Genomic DNA, 14,077 nt, shown 5'->3' with positions numbered 1-14,077 from the left:
GGAAAGACTGTATAAGGGGAGTTTTGGGACTTTACATGAGGCACGGATTAGCGCCTCCATCCCTAATTGAGTACATATCAAGGAAAGGAAATTGGGACTTTAAATGAAGCAGTTGGAATGCGGAGGTATAGGTAAAAGTTTTTTTATTAATAACGTGGTATAGGCTATAAGATAATTTCATATTCCATATTTCATATATATACATAAATGGGATATGCACAAATTGTAGCATAATGAATAGATTACATAGCAGTAAACACATGTCATGGGTAGTAGAATAACGCTCATAATATAATGGCATGGCCTACAGGTGCCAAGGGTGGCATGCCCGAAAACTGCATCCGTGATCACATGAAAAAAAGGGATAAAAGCATGATAGATCATAAAAATGTGGCATCAGAAGTGGCTTGTAGCTCGACGCGTTTTGTGAATACGTTCACTCATCAGGAGTGAAGAACATATGTCTGTAGAATATATAGATTGGTAAACCAACTCTGTTTAGAGAAGGAAAAAATTATATATATAATAGAGAATATTGGAGTATATAGGCTTGGCCAAGCGTGTATACAGGTTGCAGAGGAAAATGGGGCACCTCTGAGTATGTATCAAAAAACATTTATTATAAAAAATAATATCCATTCACATGGAAGATAGCATATCTGCATTCAGGCATGTCTCTGGATGAGAGGAGAGGGACTGCAAGCTTCAGCATGTCCACAAACGGCTGGCGAATCCACATAAGATGATGTGAGGTGGTGGGGCACAGCGGTTCTTCTCCTTGGCACACAGAACTGAGATGTGATGGTATGTAGAAGCATCCAGGCATGTGTGGGTTCCAGTGGAGGGGGAAGGAGGATGCCGGGTCCTGTCACAAGCAGTCCCGTGATGTTGTCAGTCTCCTCTGGTAGCACGGCTGTGGAGAGGGAACCAGAACGAGGCTTGGCATGCACAGCAAAGCGTGGCGCGGAGCCGTGACGTCACCAATGTGCAACGCGTTTCCGAGTATACAGGCTATGGATGGTCGGCATAGCAGCACTGACAAAGGAGTCGGCACTGCTTGACAAAGGAGTGCTGCTATGCCGACCATCCATAGCCTGTATACTTGTGCTGGTGCACAAGAGACCCCAGGAGGAGTCCGGCCGCCAAGACAGTCTGCTCCATGTAGGGTATATGTGTACACGCCACCAACGCCACATGCGTGTGTACTTGGAGGGACGGCGTCCGCACCTGAGCTAACTAATTGCTCAGTGGTTGGCGCCGAACTTCCTTCACTGGAAGCATGTGGATGGTACTCAATGCGTCAGTGCGGTGGTGCCAACAAGTGACGTCATGCACTCGATGCAGATGTCGTGGCGCCGATGCACCGAGGGGCGTGCACCCGAACCTCCCAAACACACAAGTGTAAGGGGAAGAGGGGAGGACCCACAGAGTGCATTGCAGCCCCCGCATGAAGGAGAAACCCCTCAGCAGCACTGAGAGGCTCAGTAAACCAACAGAGGCACATGACACTGGGCAAGGGAAGGCGTACATGGAATAACCTAGTATGCATGTGAAGACACAGGACCAGTGCCGGGTCTCTTGCGCACCAGCGGATTGTCCCGCTGGTGTTGCATGCATACAGCCCATGGGTAAGTGTTTCCTGTTTTCGTTTTGATTCACTTTGGTGTACATGTCACATTCATACCACACTATTTTTTATTGTTTTTTCATTTTTTTCTGGCACCAGCATGTACATATCCAGGTCCCCGACAACCATGTCTTACACACATATTGGCTTATCCATTACAATTCCCCTTTCACCAGCACTCCTCATGGAACCTATTGGGTTCATTTACACTTCATTACACACCACTTCATTCTCATTACACATATACACCTAAACTACTTACATGGAACCCCACAGGGCTCATCTTTCACACACCACTCACCATTTATTTAAGATTGTTCCTTAATTTACATTCATCACAACCTTTGTTTCTAGATATTTTCCTGCAATGAGTCACACACCACCACCATTTTTGCCACTTGGACACCATCCATGCACCTATGCACTTCCCTTTACCATCTGAAGCTGCAACCTGTATACACGCCACCTCAGCCCCCGCAGCGAGGTCTGTACCTTCTGCGCACCTTGTGCCGGTTACCACATGCCATTTTCACTGTTTGCCCTGGTAAGTGCGCTTAGCCAACCCTATATACCCCAATATTCTCTATTATATATATAATTTTTCCCTTCTCTAAACAGAGTTGGTTTACCAATCTATATATTCTACAGGCAATTGTCGCATCTGCTCCTGATGAGTGAACGTATTCACGAAACGCGTCGAGCTACAAGCCACTTCTGATGCCACATTTTTATGATCTATCATGCTTTTATCCCTTTTTTCATGTGTTCACGGATGCAGTTTTCGGGCATGCCACCTTTGGCACCTGTAGGCCATGCCATTATGTTATGAGCATTATTCTACTACCCATGACATGTGTTTACTGCTATGTTATCTATTCATTATGCTACAATTTGTGCATATCCCATTTATGTATATATATGAAATATGGAATATGAAATTATCTTTCTGCCTATACCACGTTATTAATAAAAACCTTTTACCTATACCTCCGCATTCCAACTGCTTCATTTAAAGTCCCAATTTCCTTTCCTTGATATGTTATAGATGGAAAGACTCGTAGATAAAGGAATATGAATTTTGGTGGGCTCAGCTCTCTGTTGAGTTGACATAGGGCCCAATTCACGAAGCTAACACACCAGGATAAAGGATACTTATTTTCAGTTCAGTTCAATAAGATTTAAAAATGACAGTCACATGGATAAATATGGATACTAAACTGTGTGTTAAAGCTCTGTGAATTCAGGCTCATTGTGTTTTATATTTTTATTTGTAGGAGTTTCAAAAGCGATTCTGGATGCGGCTGGACCGTCTGTTGTATCATCTGCTGCAGCTCTGGGTAAATCTCTGCACTGGACCGTCCTTGTTGTGTTCTTTGTTTTTGCCTTTGTACAAGAATAGACAATGCACCAACATAATGTGACAGACGTAGGGAAGATATAGAGAGAAATGGGTTTAAACCATTGGGTATTACTATTGATGGACACTCACCCGGTGCCAGTAAAGGCCATGCCATGTACATCTTTATATGTCTGTGAAGGTTCTCATTTATCTAAGTCATGGTATACTGTAGCTAGTAATAAAATGGCCACATTCTGCTAGATTTGTTCTCTTGAAGATATTTTCACAAAAAAAAATTTGTAATCCTGCGCTCTTTAACCTAGATCACTGTCCTAATTAGGTGAACCAGGTAGAGCTGCTCCCCTAGGAGATTGTCAACAAGTTCTGGGCTGCAATCTGTAACGAAAAGAAGAAGGGAAAAAAACAAAACAAAACAAGGAAAGCGCTCCCCTAGTGTAAAACCTCCTTTATTGGGAACACGACAAGAAAGACCACAAGATGCTCTCACATGGTTCCAATGAAAACACGGCCCACCGAGCCATGGAGCTGCTCTAAGATGTATTCCTGCATACAGCCAGGGACTCAGAGTTTTTTTTTTTATGATTTTGGAATATGATGTTTATATGACATAATTATGTATATATGATGTGTATATTTCTAATCCAAGTAGTGACAAGTTTCTTATTAAAATTATTTTTAGGTATATAGTACTGCTGATGGATAGCTCAGAACGTGTATATACATATACTGTACATATGCCACTTAGTAAGCCTTCTGATAGTCAGGGGTTAATGCCTCCTCCTGGGACTCTAACCCAAGATCTGCTTTTAAGGAGATGGAGGAGCGCTACTGAGCATGCCTGAAGAAGGAGGCCACGTCTTCGGAAACGTGTTGCAGTATCCACAGTACACGGACTTGCGTTCTGTGACTCCCCCGGCACATTGGATCGGTGCTCACAGCCATCCTGACCCTTCATTGCAAGTGCCACAGGCTGTATTGGTTTGAGTGTCTCCGCCCTGCTTCCAGCGGCAGCTCTTGGCTCAGAGTCCCTGGCTGTATGCAGGAATACATCTTGGAGCAGCTACCCGGCTCGGTGGATGGGATCACTCTGGTTTACATTACAAGTTCTGTGACAGGCGTGTTTTCATTGGAACCATGTGAGAGCATCTTGTTCTCTTTCTTGTCACATTACCAATAAAGGAGGTTTTACACTAGTGGAGCGCGTCCCTTGTTTTTTTCCTTCTACCTGTTAAAGATATTTTGAAGCTTCTCCAAGTCACTTCTTCAGTTATAATGAATGTCAGAAAATTTCCTCCAGTGTATTGGTGTATTTTATTTTTTGTGATTACTATTTGCAGCCCGCTCCGGTTCGGTCATGTGATCCAGTGCCTCTGAGTCAGTCAGTGGCAGCTGCAGGGAAGAAGAAAGAGAGCCGACAAGGGATGGATCATAAGAGCCTGTGGATGGTGTCACCTCTCCAGGCTTTATCAGCCATTATTGAGTACTCTATCTTCTCCTCTGCAGCCACCACTGGCTGACACAGGAGATCACATGACTGGACGAGAGTTGGCTGAAAATAAGTAAGTTTATACCAGTGGTGGAACTACCAGGGTTGCAAAGGTCGCACTTACGACCAGGCCATGGCCTTCCACCACTGTGGGGGGATGGGGGGGGTCCTAGCTGGCTGCAGGGCTCTGAGCTGTGAGCATCTCTCTCACACAGCCCAGAACCAGCACTGACAGTTCCCCCCTCCATCCTTCCTTGCACAGAAGGGAGAGGAGATCTGCAAATCATCCTCCGTCCTCTCCTCCTGTGTGTGCACCACAAGAAGTGTGAAGCCCAGCAGCTGGATGATCAAAGGTGCAGACAGAGGATGGCTGAGCCTCCATCATGGGAGTTAGCTCATCCTCCATCCCCTGTCTGTGAGTGAAGTGCCCCCCTCCCACTCTTCTCCCTCCTGTCTCTCAGTAAACAAATGTAAGGGGGACTTATATGTAAGAGGTGATCTGTGGGCTCTGATCTAACAGGGGGCTTTGGTGAGCAGAGACCCCTTACATCAGAGTTCCCATTTATACCAGAGTCCTCAGCATTCCCCTTTACATCAGAGACCCCCTTAAATCTTATGTTATGTTAGAGTTCCAGGGTTCACAGAGATACCCTTTACAGTGTAAGTGGACATTCTGCAGACTCTGATGTAAGGGGGCTCTGCAGACTCTGATGTAAGGGGGACTCTGCAGAATTTGATGTAGGGGGGCACTGTAGACTCTGATGTAAGGGGGGCTCTGCAGACTCTGATGTAAGGGGGGCTCTGCAGGCTTTGATGTAAGGGGGGCACTGTAGACTGTAAGGAGAGCTCTGCCGACTCTGATGTAAGGGAGAACTCTGTGGACTCTGATGTAAGGGGGCTCTGCGGAGTCTCATGTAAGGGAGAACTCTGAAACTCTGATGTAAGGGGGACTCTGGCAACTCTGATGTAAGGGAGAACTCTGTGGACTGTGATATAAGGGAACCCTGATTAAAGGGGAATACTGAGAAATCTGATGTAAGTGGGGGCTCTGGTTACCAGAGGTTGCTGCGTTTCACCTTACATCAGAGTTCTCAATGTTCCCCTTAAATTGAAGTCCCCAGAGTTCTCACTTAAACCAAATGCTGCAGAGTCCCCCTTACAGTAAAAGGGAACTCTGCAGTTCAGATATAAAGGGGAACTCTGCGGTTCAGATATAAAGGGGAACTCTGTCGATTCTGATGTTAGGGGGAACTCTTGTGAATAAATCCATATGATTAGAAATGTTATTTATTCACAAAATATATGTATAGTGTTTAATACACAAACAAAATGCCGTTTGAAGCTAAAGTGTTCAGATTTGGCTTGAAGAAAAGGTGGCAACCTTACCCAAGAAGGCAGGAAGGGGGTCCACTGCAGAACATGTGAAAGGGTCCCACTGTGGACCATAATAAAGGGCCCTGCAATGGGAGTAAAGGGCCCCAGTCTCGGAGGGAAGGGAGGTGGGTCTGGGGGGCGGGCCCTTCATGGTCTCTTGTACCGGGGACCTGAAGTTTCTTGCTACACCTCTGGTTTATACATTTTTTTCCACAGGTTAGTCAGCAGAGGTCAGCAGAGGTAGCCGGAGGGGAGAAGGGATATTTTTAAGCCTAGTTAGTGTTATTCAGGAATAGCCACAGTACATTACCAGCTAAAGTTTCCATCTCTGACAGGGGCCCAACCTCATAATGGATACGTCATCACCGATTCTGGAAACATCAAACAGTGTACATGGATTATCCATGTGACAGGACCGAATTATCTAACATCCACCAAGAAAATTGTCTGCAAAATCCTGCAGGCATGCAAGAAGCATCAGGCCTCTTCTGTCACCTTCCCCGCTCTGGGAACAGGTATGATCAATGCATCACAGGCAGTTCTACTTCCATGTGCAAGATAAAATATGTGTTCCTCTCAGCTGCACCCAATAACCATCTGACTCAGTACAAGATTGCTAAAATGTACCTGTATACCTCACTCATCCAACCAGCATGAGGCCTACTCACCCAAGCAGGTGAATGTTTCACCTCCTTTCTGTGTCCTCCATAGCAATATTGCCCTCAGGATCACAAGTGTGATATAAGCTTAAGAGATGAGTAATGGAATCAGTCCAGACAGAACTTAGATTTCAGTGTTTGATAGAAAGTGGAGAGCTAAATCACACCCGCTGTGCCCATTATGAGGGGTTCCCACCATCCCTGTGCTGGGTTCCCAGGTCTGTACACCTGCTTTGTCCGTTATGAGGGGTTGCCACCATCCCTGTGCTGGGTTCCCAGGTCTGTACACCTGCTTTGCCCATTATGAGGGGTTCCCACCATCCCTGTGCTGAGTTCCCGGGTCTGTACACCCGCTGTGCCCATTATGAGGGGTTCCCACCATCCCTGTGCTGGGTTCCCAGGTCTGTACACCTGCTTTGTCCATTATGAGGGGTTGCCACCATCCCTGTGCTGGGTTCCCAGGTCTGTACACCCGCTGTGCCCATTATGAGGGGTTCCCACCATCCCTGTGCTGAGTTCCTGGGTCTGTATACCTGCTGAGCCTATTATGAGGAGTTTCCACCATCCCTGTGCTGAGTTCTCAGGTCTGTACACCCGCTGTGCCCATTATGAGGGGTTCCCACCATCCCTGTACTAAGTTCCCAGGTCTGTACAACTGTTGTATCCATTATGGGGGATTCCCACCATCCCTGTGCTGAGTTCCCATGTCTACGCAACTGCTGTGACCATTATGAGGGGTTCCCTCCATCCTTGCACTAAGTAGTGGGAGGGGCCTTCTCTGATGCCAGCTTTGTACAGCAGAGGCTCCGGAGCTCAGGTTCCTCTGATTAATGTCTTTTACCTTTACATTTATTGAATGAAAAGTTAAATTTTGTGGTCAGTAGATATCTATGGTAAACATTTTGTCTGGTTGATACAGGTGCGGGGGGATTAGCTGCCTCCACAGTGGCCGACTCAATCCTCGATGGTTTGGTGGACTTCATCAAATCTAAATCGGTCCATTCTCTTCAGACGGTGAAAGTCGTTCTATTCCAGCAACATATGCTGAATGATTTCTACATGAGCATGAAGAAGAGAGAGGGGACCGCCCTGCCTGAAGACAAATACTTCTTCACTAGAATCTCTGGTGAGTTGGGGGTGTGAGCTCAGTGTGGCCAACTGAACAAGGAAGAGACCCTTCTGTATGTAGGAGTTCAAGATCCTGGAATAATGACCAATTGAAACACTACAGCCTGATAGTAAACGCTAAATACAAATTAATTACAATGATAGATTGTTTACAAAGCCAACACATTTTGGGGGCTTTAACCCCACCCCTTCATCAGGACTTAAAAAGAGGTCTCATGAGCAATGAAAACTGCCAGTCTAATGATAAACACAGAAATGCTTATCCCTGAATGTTGAATGTTGTGCAGTAAATCTATTCTTTATCTCTGCTATTACTGTCTGTCAGCTCCTCCCCTGCCAGAAGCCCGATTTGAGGGGGTTTCCTAATTGGTAGATCAAGCAGAGCTCTGTTACTTCCGCCCCCTCTGCTGTGACTGTGAATTGTAGGCACACCTGTTGAACACATTAATGTCATCAACATCATCACAGGTCTTGTCTGCTCTGTTGCTACAGCCCCTCTGCTGTCAGCATGCATCTTGGATGCACCTGTCAGGCATTTTGAAGTCATCATTATTAATTTAATGCACTCCGTCAGTCATGTAATTCATCTGTTTTCACCATGAATTTCAGGTGTACCTGTTGGATGTGCAGATGCTATCTTCACTGATTTAATGTACTATGTTGCTTCTGCCGCTACCACTATCACAGCCCATCTCAGGCTTGCTTTTTGCTCGCTCTGATATTAACATCATTGATCTTGTCTGCTCTGTTGCCCTTGCCCACTTTGCTGTCACCATGCATGTCTTGGGTGTATCTGTTGGGCACACTGATGTCATCATCAACTGTGATCTTGTCTCCTCTGTTCCTCCTGCCCACTTTGCAGTGAGCTAGTCTGAGCATAGAGGTTTTCCAGGCAATTGCTTTAACATTCCTCCTCCCCCTCTTCATGCAGTTTGATGGTGCTGGTCTCAGGTAAGTTCCGGGTGCTAGAGACAAGTGTCACTTTGGGAGGGGGGCTTGTGGAACCCAACTTACCTTGGAGAGCTCTGGAAACTCCTTGTCCAGCTCCCCTGGCCCCTCCTATGTGTAAGTCACTCTGTGTCTATTAAGGGCGCAGGGTGACCGATAATCCCACTATGATCTGCACTAATCAGAATCACTGTACAACCTCACCGGACTCAGCATTTAATTTTACTCATTATCCTGGGTCTTATATGTGTGGTTTGTGTTGAAGGAATGAAGAGGTTCTTTCACTTGGGACATTAATATTTCTGAACAATATCCCTAAAGAATATATGAAGATAAAGTCCACCTTTCATCAGAGACCATTGCTAGATGGTTTGAAGTGGGGTGGGGGTTGCTATCTGTTTAAGTGCCTGTATCCCATTGTTCTATTGTGTCTGTCTACCTAGGGAGAAAAGTATTATGGGATGTATACGTGTCTGTGGATTAGCTGCGAGGAGGGAGGGGGGAATTCCTCCAACAGCTCTCCCTGCTGATAGGACAGTCTACTGATGAGAAGTTTGAATACACCCTTGTGTCTGTTACTGAATGTAGTTTACCCCGCCCTGTGTCATTAATCAAAGGAGGGGGGATTGTCCTCTGAGTGAACTTCTCTGTGTGCCTCTTTTTAAATAAACAGTTCATGTTCCAGCATTGCAGTCAAACGAGTCCTGCCTAGTTCTTGGTTGTAATATGTGGCTATAATATCTAATATCTATTTTCAGACTGGAGAAAGAGGTATATGGCGGAAGCACTCAAGCGGAGTGTGGGAAGCGATTCCGTTACACTGTCAATAAATGCTAATTAGTTATTTATCCTCTACAGAGCAGTGTGGTCAGACAGCAATAGGGGGAGCAGGGGCGTGCTGTTTATCATACTCGATCAGAATACACAGGATCTAATAAAATGGAACAAAGTGGGACATGCATTTTGTCCCCTAAGTGGAAGGATGAAGAGAAGATATATTGTGAGACTTCCGCTTTAAAAAATAAAACAAAGATATAGTGTATGTAGTTTCAATAATGAATTTGAATCAACTGCTAACTCCCAACACTCCAACAACATCCAACTATATACTGATTATTGAGTTCACATACACTATCTTTGCTTCATTCTCCTAAGCCCTGAAACATGCTGGCTTTGAAGACAATCTACTATTTGAATAAAAGTGTATTTGGGATTGAATATCACAGTCAATTCTAAGCTCCCTTATCCCTATCATAATCCAACGTGATCATGGAAGCCCTTCGGTGTGCAGAAGATGGCAGCCCTGTTTTCACCTTCTTTATATTTACACCATTGCCTTAATGAATTCCAACAATAAAAAACAAACACAGGGGCAGAGTTTGGTCTTTCAGTTATGTTATAGTTTATGAACGGAATGTAAACCATTTTTGGGTAACATATATTTCAGCTGAGGAACTGTGAGGATGTTCTGTATAAAGTTAATTTGATATTTAATGCTTCACAGATTAAAGTAGATGTAAATCCACATGTTACCCAAACCTGGTCTACATCCCGTTCATAAACTATTTGTTCACAATTTATATTTCCACTTTCAGAGCAGTTTGTGACACCATTGTTTCTTTTCTTCCTCTGTAGAATATTTTATGCCACCAAAAGTACCAAAGCCAGCTCAGAAGCTCGCTGCTTTCCAGTTGATGGACAGGGATATTGGGATGATGATTGAGCCTGTGGTGTTCAGCTTGTGTGCCGAAGATAAAGGGAACGTGGACAGGACGAAGGCTTGGCTACAGCAGATGATCGACAGTGAGCAGGCAGAGAAGGTGATCACAGAGGAATGTATCTCTGAATTAGAAGAAGCTGAGGTGAAGAAGCTCTCTGACCTCCAGAAAAAGTTTCAAGTCTCTGTCATTTACAAACCACCCGACCCCTACATCCGGATTGTGGGCCTCACCCGGGATGTCCTACCTGTGTACGTTGAGATTGAAATGATTATAAACCGGGTAAAAGACACAAAGAGCAGAAAGCGGGCAGCAGAGCTCACCGGGAAACTGGTGGAATGGAGATATGACAATGGAGGAACTATGGTTCCCTTCGACAAGATGACAAACCTGGAGTTGGAAGAGGAAAAAAATGACAAGAAGGTCCAGATCACAATCCAGATCCGAGGAAACCAATATACTGTCAGTTTACAAGGAGAAACGGCCATAGACATGCATGGGAACCAAACTCAAATCCAACGTGTTTTGAAACATGGTAATATGACTTTTGTTGGTAGTTCATCCATTATATTATATAAACTCAATGAAATATAGGGGTTGCCATTGCAGGGAAGAGTCTTCTCAACGAAGACAGCTGTAGCATTATTTCCACAGGAAATACTGGATTTTCATGGGCTCTCCTACCCTTCCCATAGCTACACCTGATGGTGCACAATGGGCGATAGTTAGGTTTCAGTCAGTTTAGTCTTTCTGAAGAGTAGTTGCTCAACAAATGGAGAGAGGGTTGGTGGTACAGAATACCCAAAACCAGCAAAATAACCCAGGCCATCTTATTTCAGCAACAAAATTGTATGGTGTATTGGACGGTAGCTATAATTTCTTAAGTAGCGGCCTTCCAGTAATATCAAAGTTAATGGTGTTCCTATTGTTTCAGCCTCCCAGTAACAATTAAATTCTTTAAGAGCGTCTATTGGTGATCCTAAATAGAACCCTTCAAGTGACACTAGACACTTTAGGTGTAGCTATTGGTGTTCCTAATATTTTATCAGCAGATTCTCAATATGAATTATTCCTATGACCCTATGCAAGCACTTACAGGTACCTTTAAGGGTTGGGTAATGAGGTCTCCTTGTAATGACCATGCAGCAGCCGCTTACCCCAAGCTCTCTTGGATTTCTTTCTGCATAGCAGACTCCTCTGAAGATGCTCCAACAAGCAGCCATCTTCCTGAGCCTCCCGATCCTAACTCAGGCCAGCTTGGATTTCTTGTGCCTTGCCTCAGACCCCAGGAAGATGAGCTCAATAAATTCAATGGCAGCCAGATGTCTCATAATACTTAATTTCTGGTGACACATTTGCCTGTCTATGGCTAGTTACCATTTTCTACATTGCAGAAACATGGAGGGAATGTGACAGCTTAGGATAGATCATCTGGAATAAGGTGGAAATCTGCTTCTCTGATACGATTTGGTGGCTTTATCGCTTTCAGAGAACAGAGACCTGAGGATATGAGGGGACCTCAGAATTATCTTCTATACATTAAACCATTCTTATTGGCTGCCATGTCAATGCTTTCAGCGAGGTTGTACACCAAAGATTTTACTTGTCTGTTTTTTCTTCGGGTCCTGACTGCACATCTTATCTTTCAGATGGAGACACTCACAGATTACCGTCACACTGGAAGCCGATGGGTGGGACTCTTGTGATGGAAGTGGATGTCATTTCAGGAATTCCTGAATACTCCGCAGTACAGCAGAAATTCCAGAAAAGCTGTGGAAACATAATACTGAAGGTAATGTCTCTGATACATTGTGATTAAAGATGGCAGATGTCAGTGATAGAATTCTGGGGGACAGTGATGGTATTACGCTTATAGTGTAGAGACTGGACATATCAACATGGCACTGGAGACTGGTGCTGGGTATGTGACATGGAGTAAATAGAGCCTCCATGACAGGGAGAGATGTTTGACTTACCTGGAGAGCAGGGTCATCGGGTCACACCATTGTTGGATGGCACAAGATAAATCCCCCAGCAGTGGCTCCTCTGGTGACTTCTGATACAGGCTAGACAGATGTAAAGTGCTGATCTCGTAGAAGCTTGCCAAAAGTCCAGAAAGGCAGCAACAAACAGGTTCAAGGATGTAGGACCTTTCGGTCATCTTTCATGGCAACAGTAGAAAACATTACACCAGAATAGCAGGATGTACAGTTGGATTTCCAAGTAATCAGTTCAGCTCTGGATTCAAAGCTTAGTCAGAGTATCTATGATCAGGCAATGAACTGGAGGTAAATTTCTGACTCAGTAGCCAGGTGTGAAGGCCACATCCATAGGCATTAGTCTAGTGCATGCAGTGTACAGAATCTCCTGTAGGTGACAGGAAAATAGCAGAAAGGGCAAACAGACTGTTCTAAGATGAAGTATAAACAAGAGGGTGTATAATCAGGGTTTAGGTGCAGGTTTGGTCATGATGGTGCAAAGAGCTGGGCACTCCAATTACAGAATAATGACTGGCACTATGGAATGGGCAGACATAAACCTTCAATAGAATATTTTACCCATAACATCACGTTAGAGCTGTTTGATACTTGACCTCAATGTGTATGTGAGACAGCGCTGGACCAGTCTGCAGTCTGATATCCCTGGAGGTGATCTGGGATAGGTTGTCCTTTAATGTGGCCGATAAAGGCAATATGTGGGTGAGCCTCATTAGGGTCTGGTAGCAACTAAAAGGTGCTCCTAAAGATAGATTCAGATGGTTGTAGAGGTAGGTTGTCACATTTGAGGTTATTATTAAATATATTTATTAAAATTAACAGCCCACAGGTTATAAGTAGAGTCAAAGCGTTGGCTGTGATAGTTGGCATTATCAGGACTGACCAGGAACTGGAGTTCAAATACAACAAGTACTGATATGACATGCCGGTTCTCTGTCATTTTACAGCACCCAAAGGGCTCTTATGTTCAATGAGGTCAATCCAAACCACACCAACCATCACAGCCCCGAGGAAGGGGGGGACATTTTTCCTGATACAGTGGCATCACCTGTGAACTGTGAATTTCAATAAATATATTTTTAATAAGCTAAGTGTGCTGACCTTCCATATCGAGCATGCCTTTTCACCCACCCGAATAATACTTGTCACTGTATTCATGCTAGAATAGGTCCTCTCCTGTGTAATAGTTGGATCAGTCTGCAGTTTATTGGTAGAACATTGTATACATCTGAGCCTTTGTATGTCCTCCCAGATTCTGCGTGTACAGAACAGAGATCTCTGGCTCAACTACCAGATAAAGAAGCAGAACATCGACTCCAAGAACGGTTCCACCACCAATGAGAGAGAGCTTTTCCATGGGACTGACTTCAACTCCATCCAACATGTCAATCATAATGGGTTCAACCGGAGCTACGCAGGGAAAAATGGTGAGAGATTTCAGGGAAAAATAACAGCTTATTAGCCAGCACTGATAAGAAAAGATCTGGATGTGTATGTAAATGGAGAGAATATAAGGGGTCATTGGTATCTGGAGAAAATAAGAATGTAGATTGATGATTCAGGGAGTGGCCGCGTACCTTAGAGGATCAGAAAGGATTTAATTACTGTTGCAGCAAATTGGATCACGTGGTGTAAAGGTTTTTGTCTTCCTCTGGATCAAATGCAGGCTTCATGCTGGACACCAGAGCTGACTCTTCTATATACATACTATAAAATATCTCCACCAGGTTTTTGTCACTGTCTGTGTACATGTTGCAGAGATTTCCTCTCACTTCCAGTC

The 14,077-nt window shown here is 44.5% G+C and overlaps 1 protein-coding gene across 1 annotated transcript in view; it reads left to right on the top strand.

The window, feature by feature from the left end:
* LOC141147316 (protein mono-ADP-ribosyltransferase PARP14-like) overlaps positions 1-14,077 on the top strand; it is a 108,075-nt gene that overhangs the window by 88,685 nt on the left and 5,313 nt on the right. Inside the window, exons 11-16 of the mRNA XM_073634533.1 lie at positions 2,902-2,964; positions 6,183-6,362; positions 7,426-7,632; positions 10,218-10,835; positions 11,950-12,092; positions 13,550-13,724. Coding sequence (XP_073490634.1) covers positions 2,902-2,964; positions 6,183-6,362; positions 7,426-7,632; positions 10,218-10,835; positions 11,950-12,092; positions 13,550-13,724 — 1,386 coding nt within the window. The remainder of the gene's footprint in view (positions 1-2,901; positions 2,965-6,182; positions 6,363-7,425; positions 7,633-10,217; positions 10,836-11,949; positions 12,093-13,549; positions 13,725-14,077) is intronic.

The sequence above is a fragment of the Aquarana catesbeiana genome, linkage group LG06 (assembly GCF_042186555.1).
Source record: "Aquarana catesbeiana isolate 2022-GZ linkage group LG06, ASM4218655v1, whole genome shotgun sequence".
In the NCBI taxonomy this organism is placed as follows: domain Eukaryota; kingdom Metazoa; phylum Chordata; class Amphibia; order Anura; family Ranidae; genus Aquarana; species Aquarana catesbeiana.
This window is presented reverse-complemented; position numbering and strand designations above follow the sequence as displayed.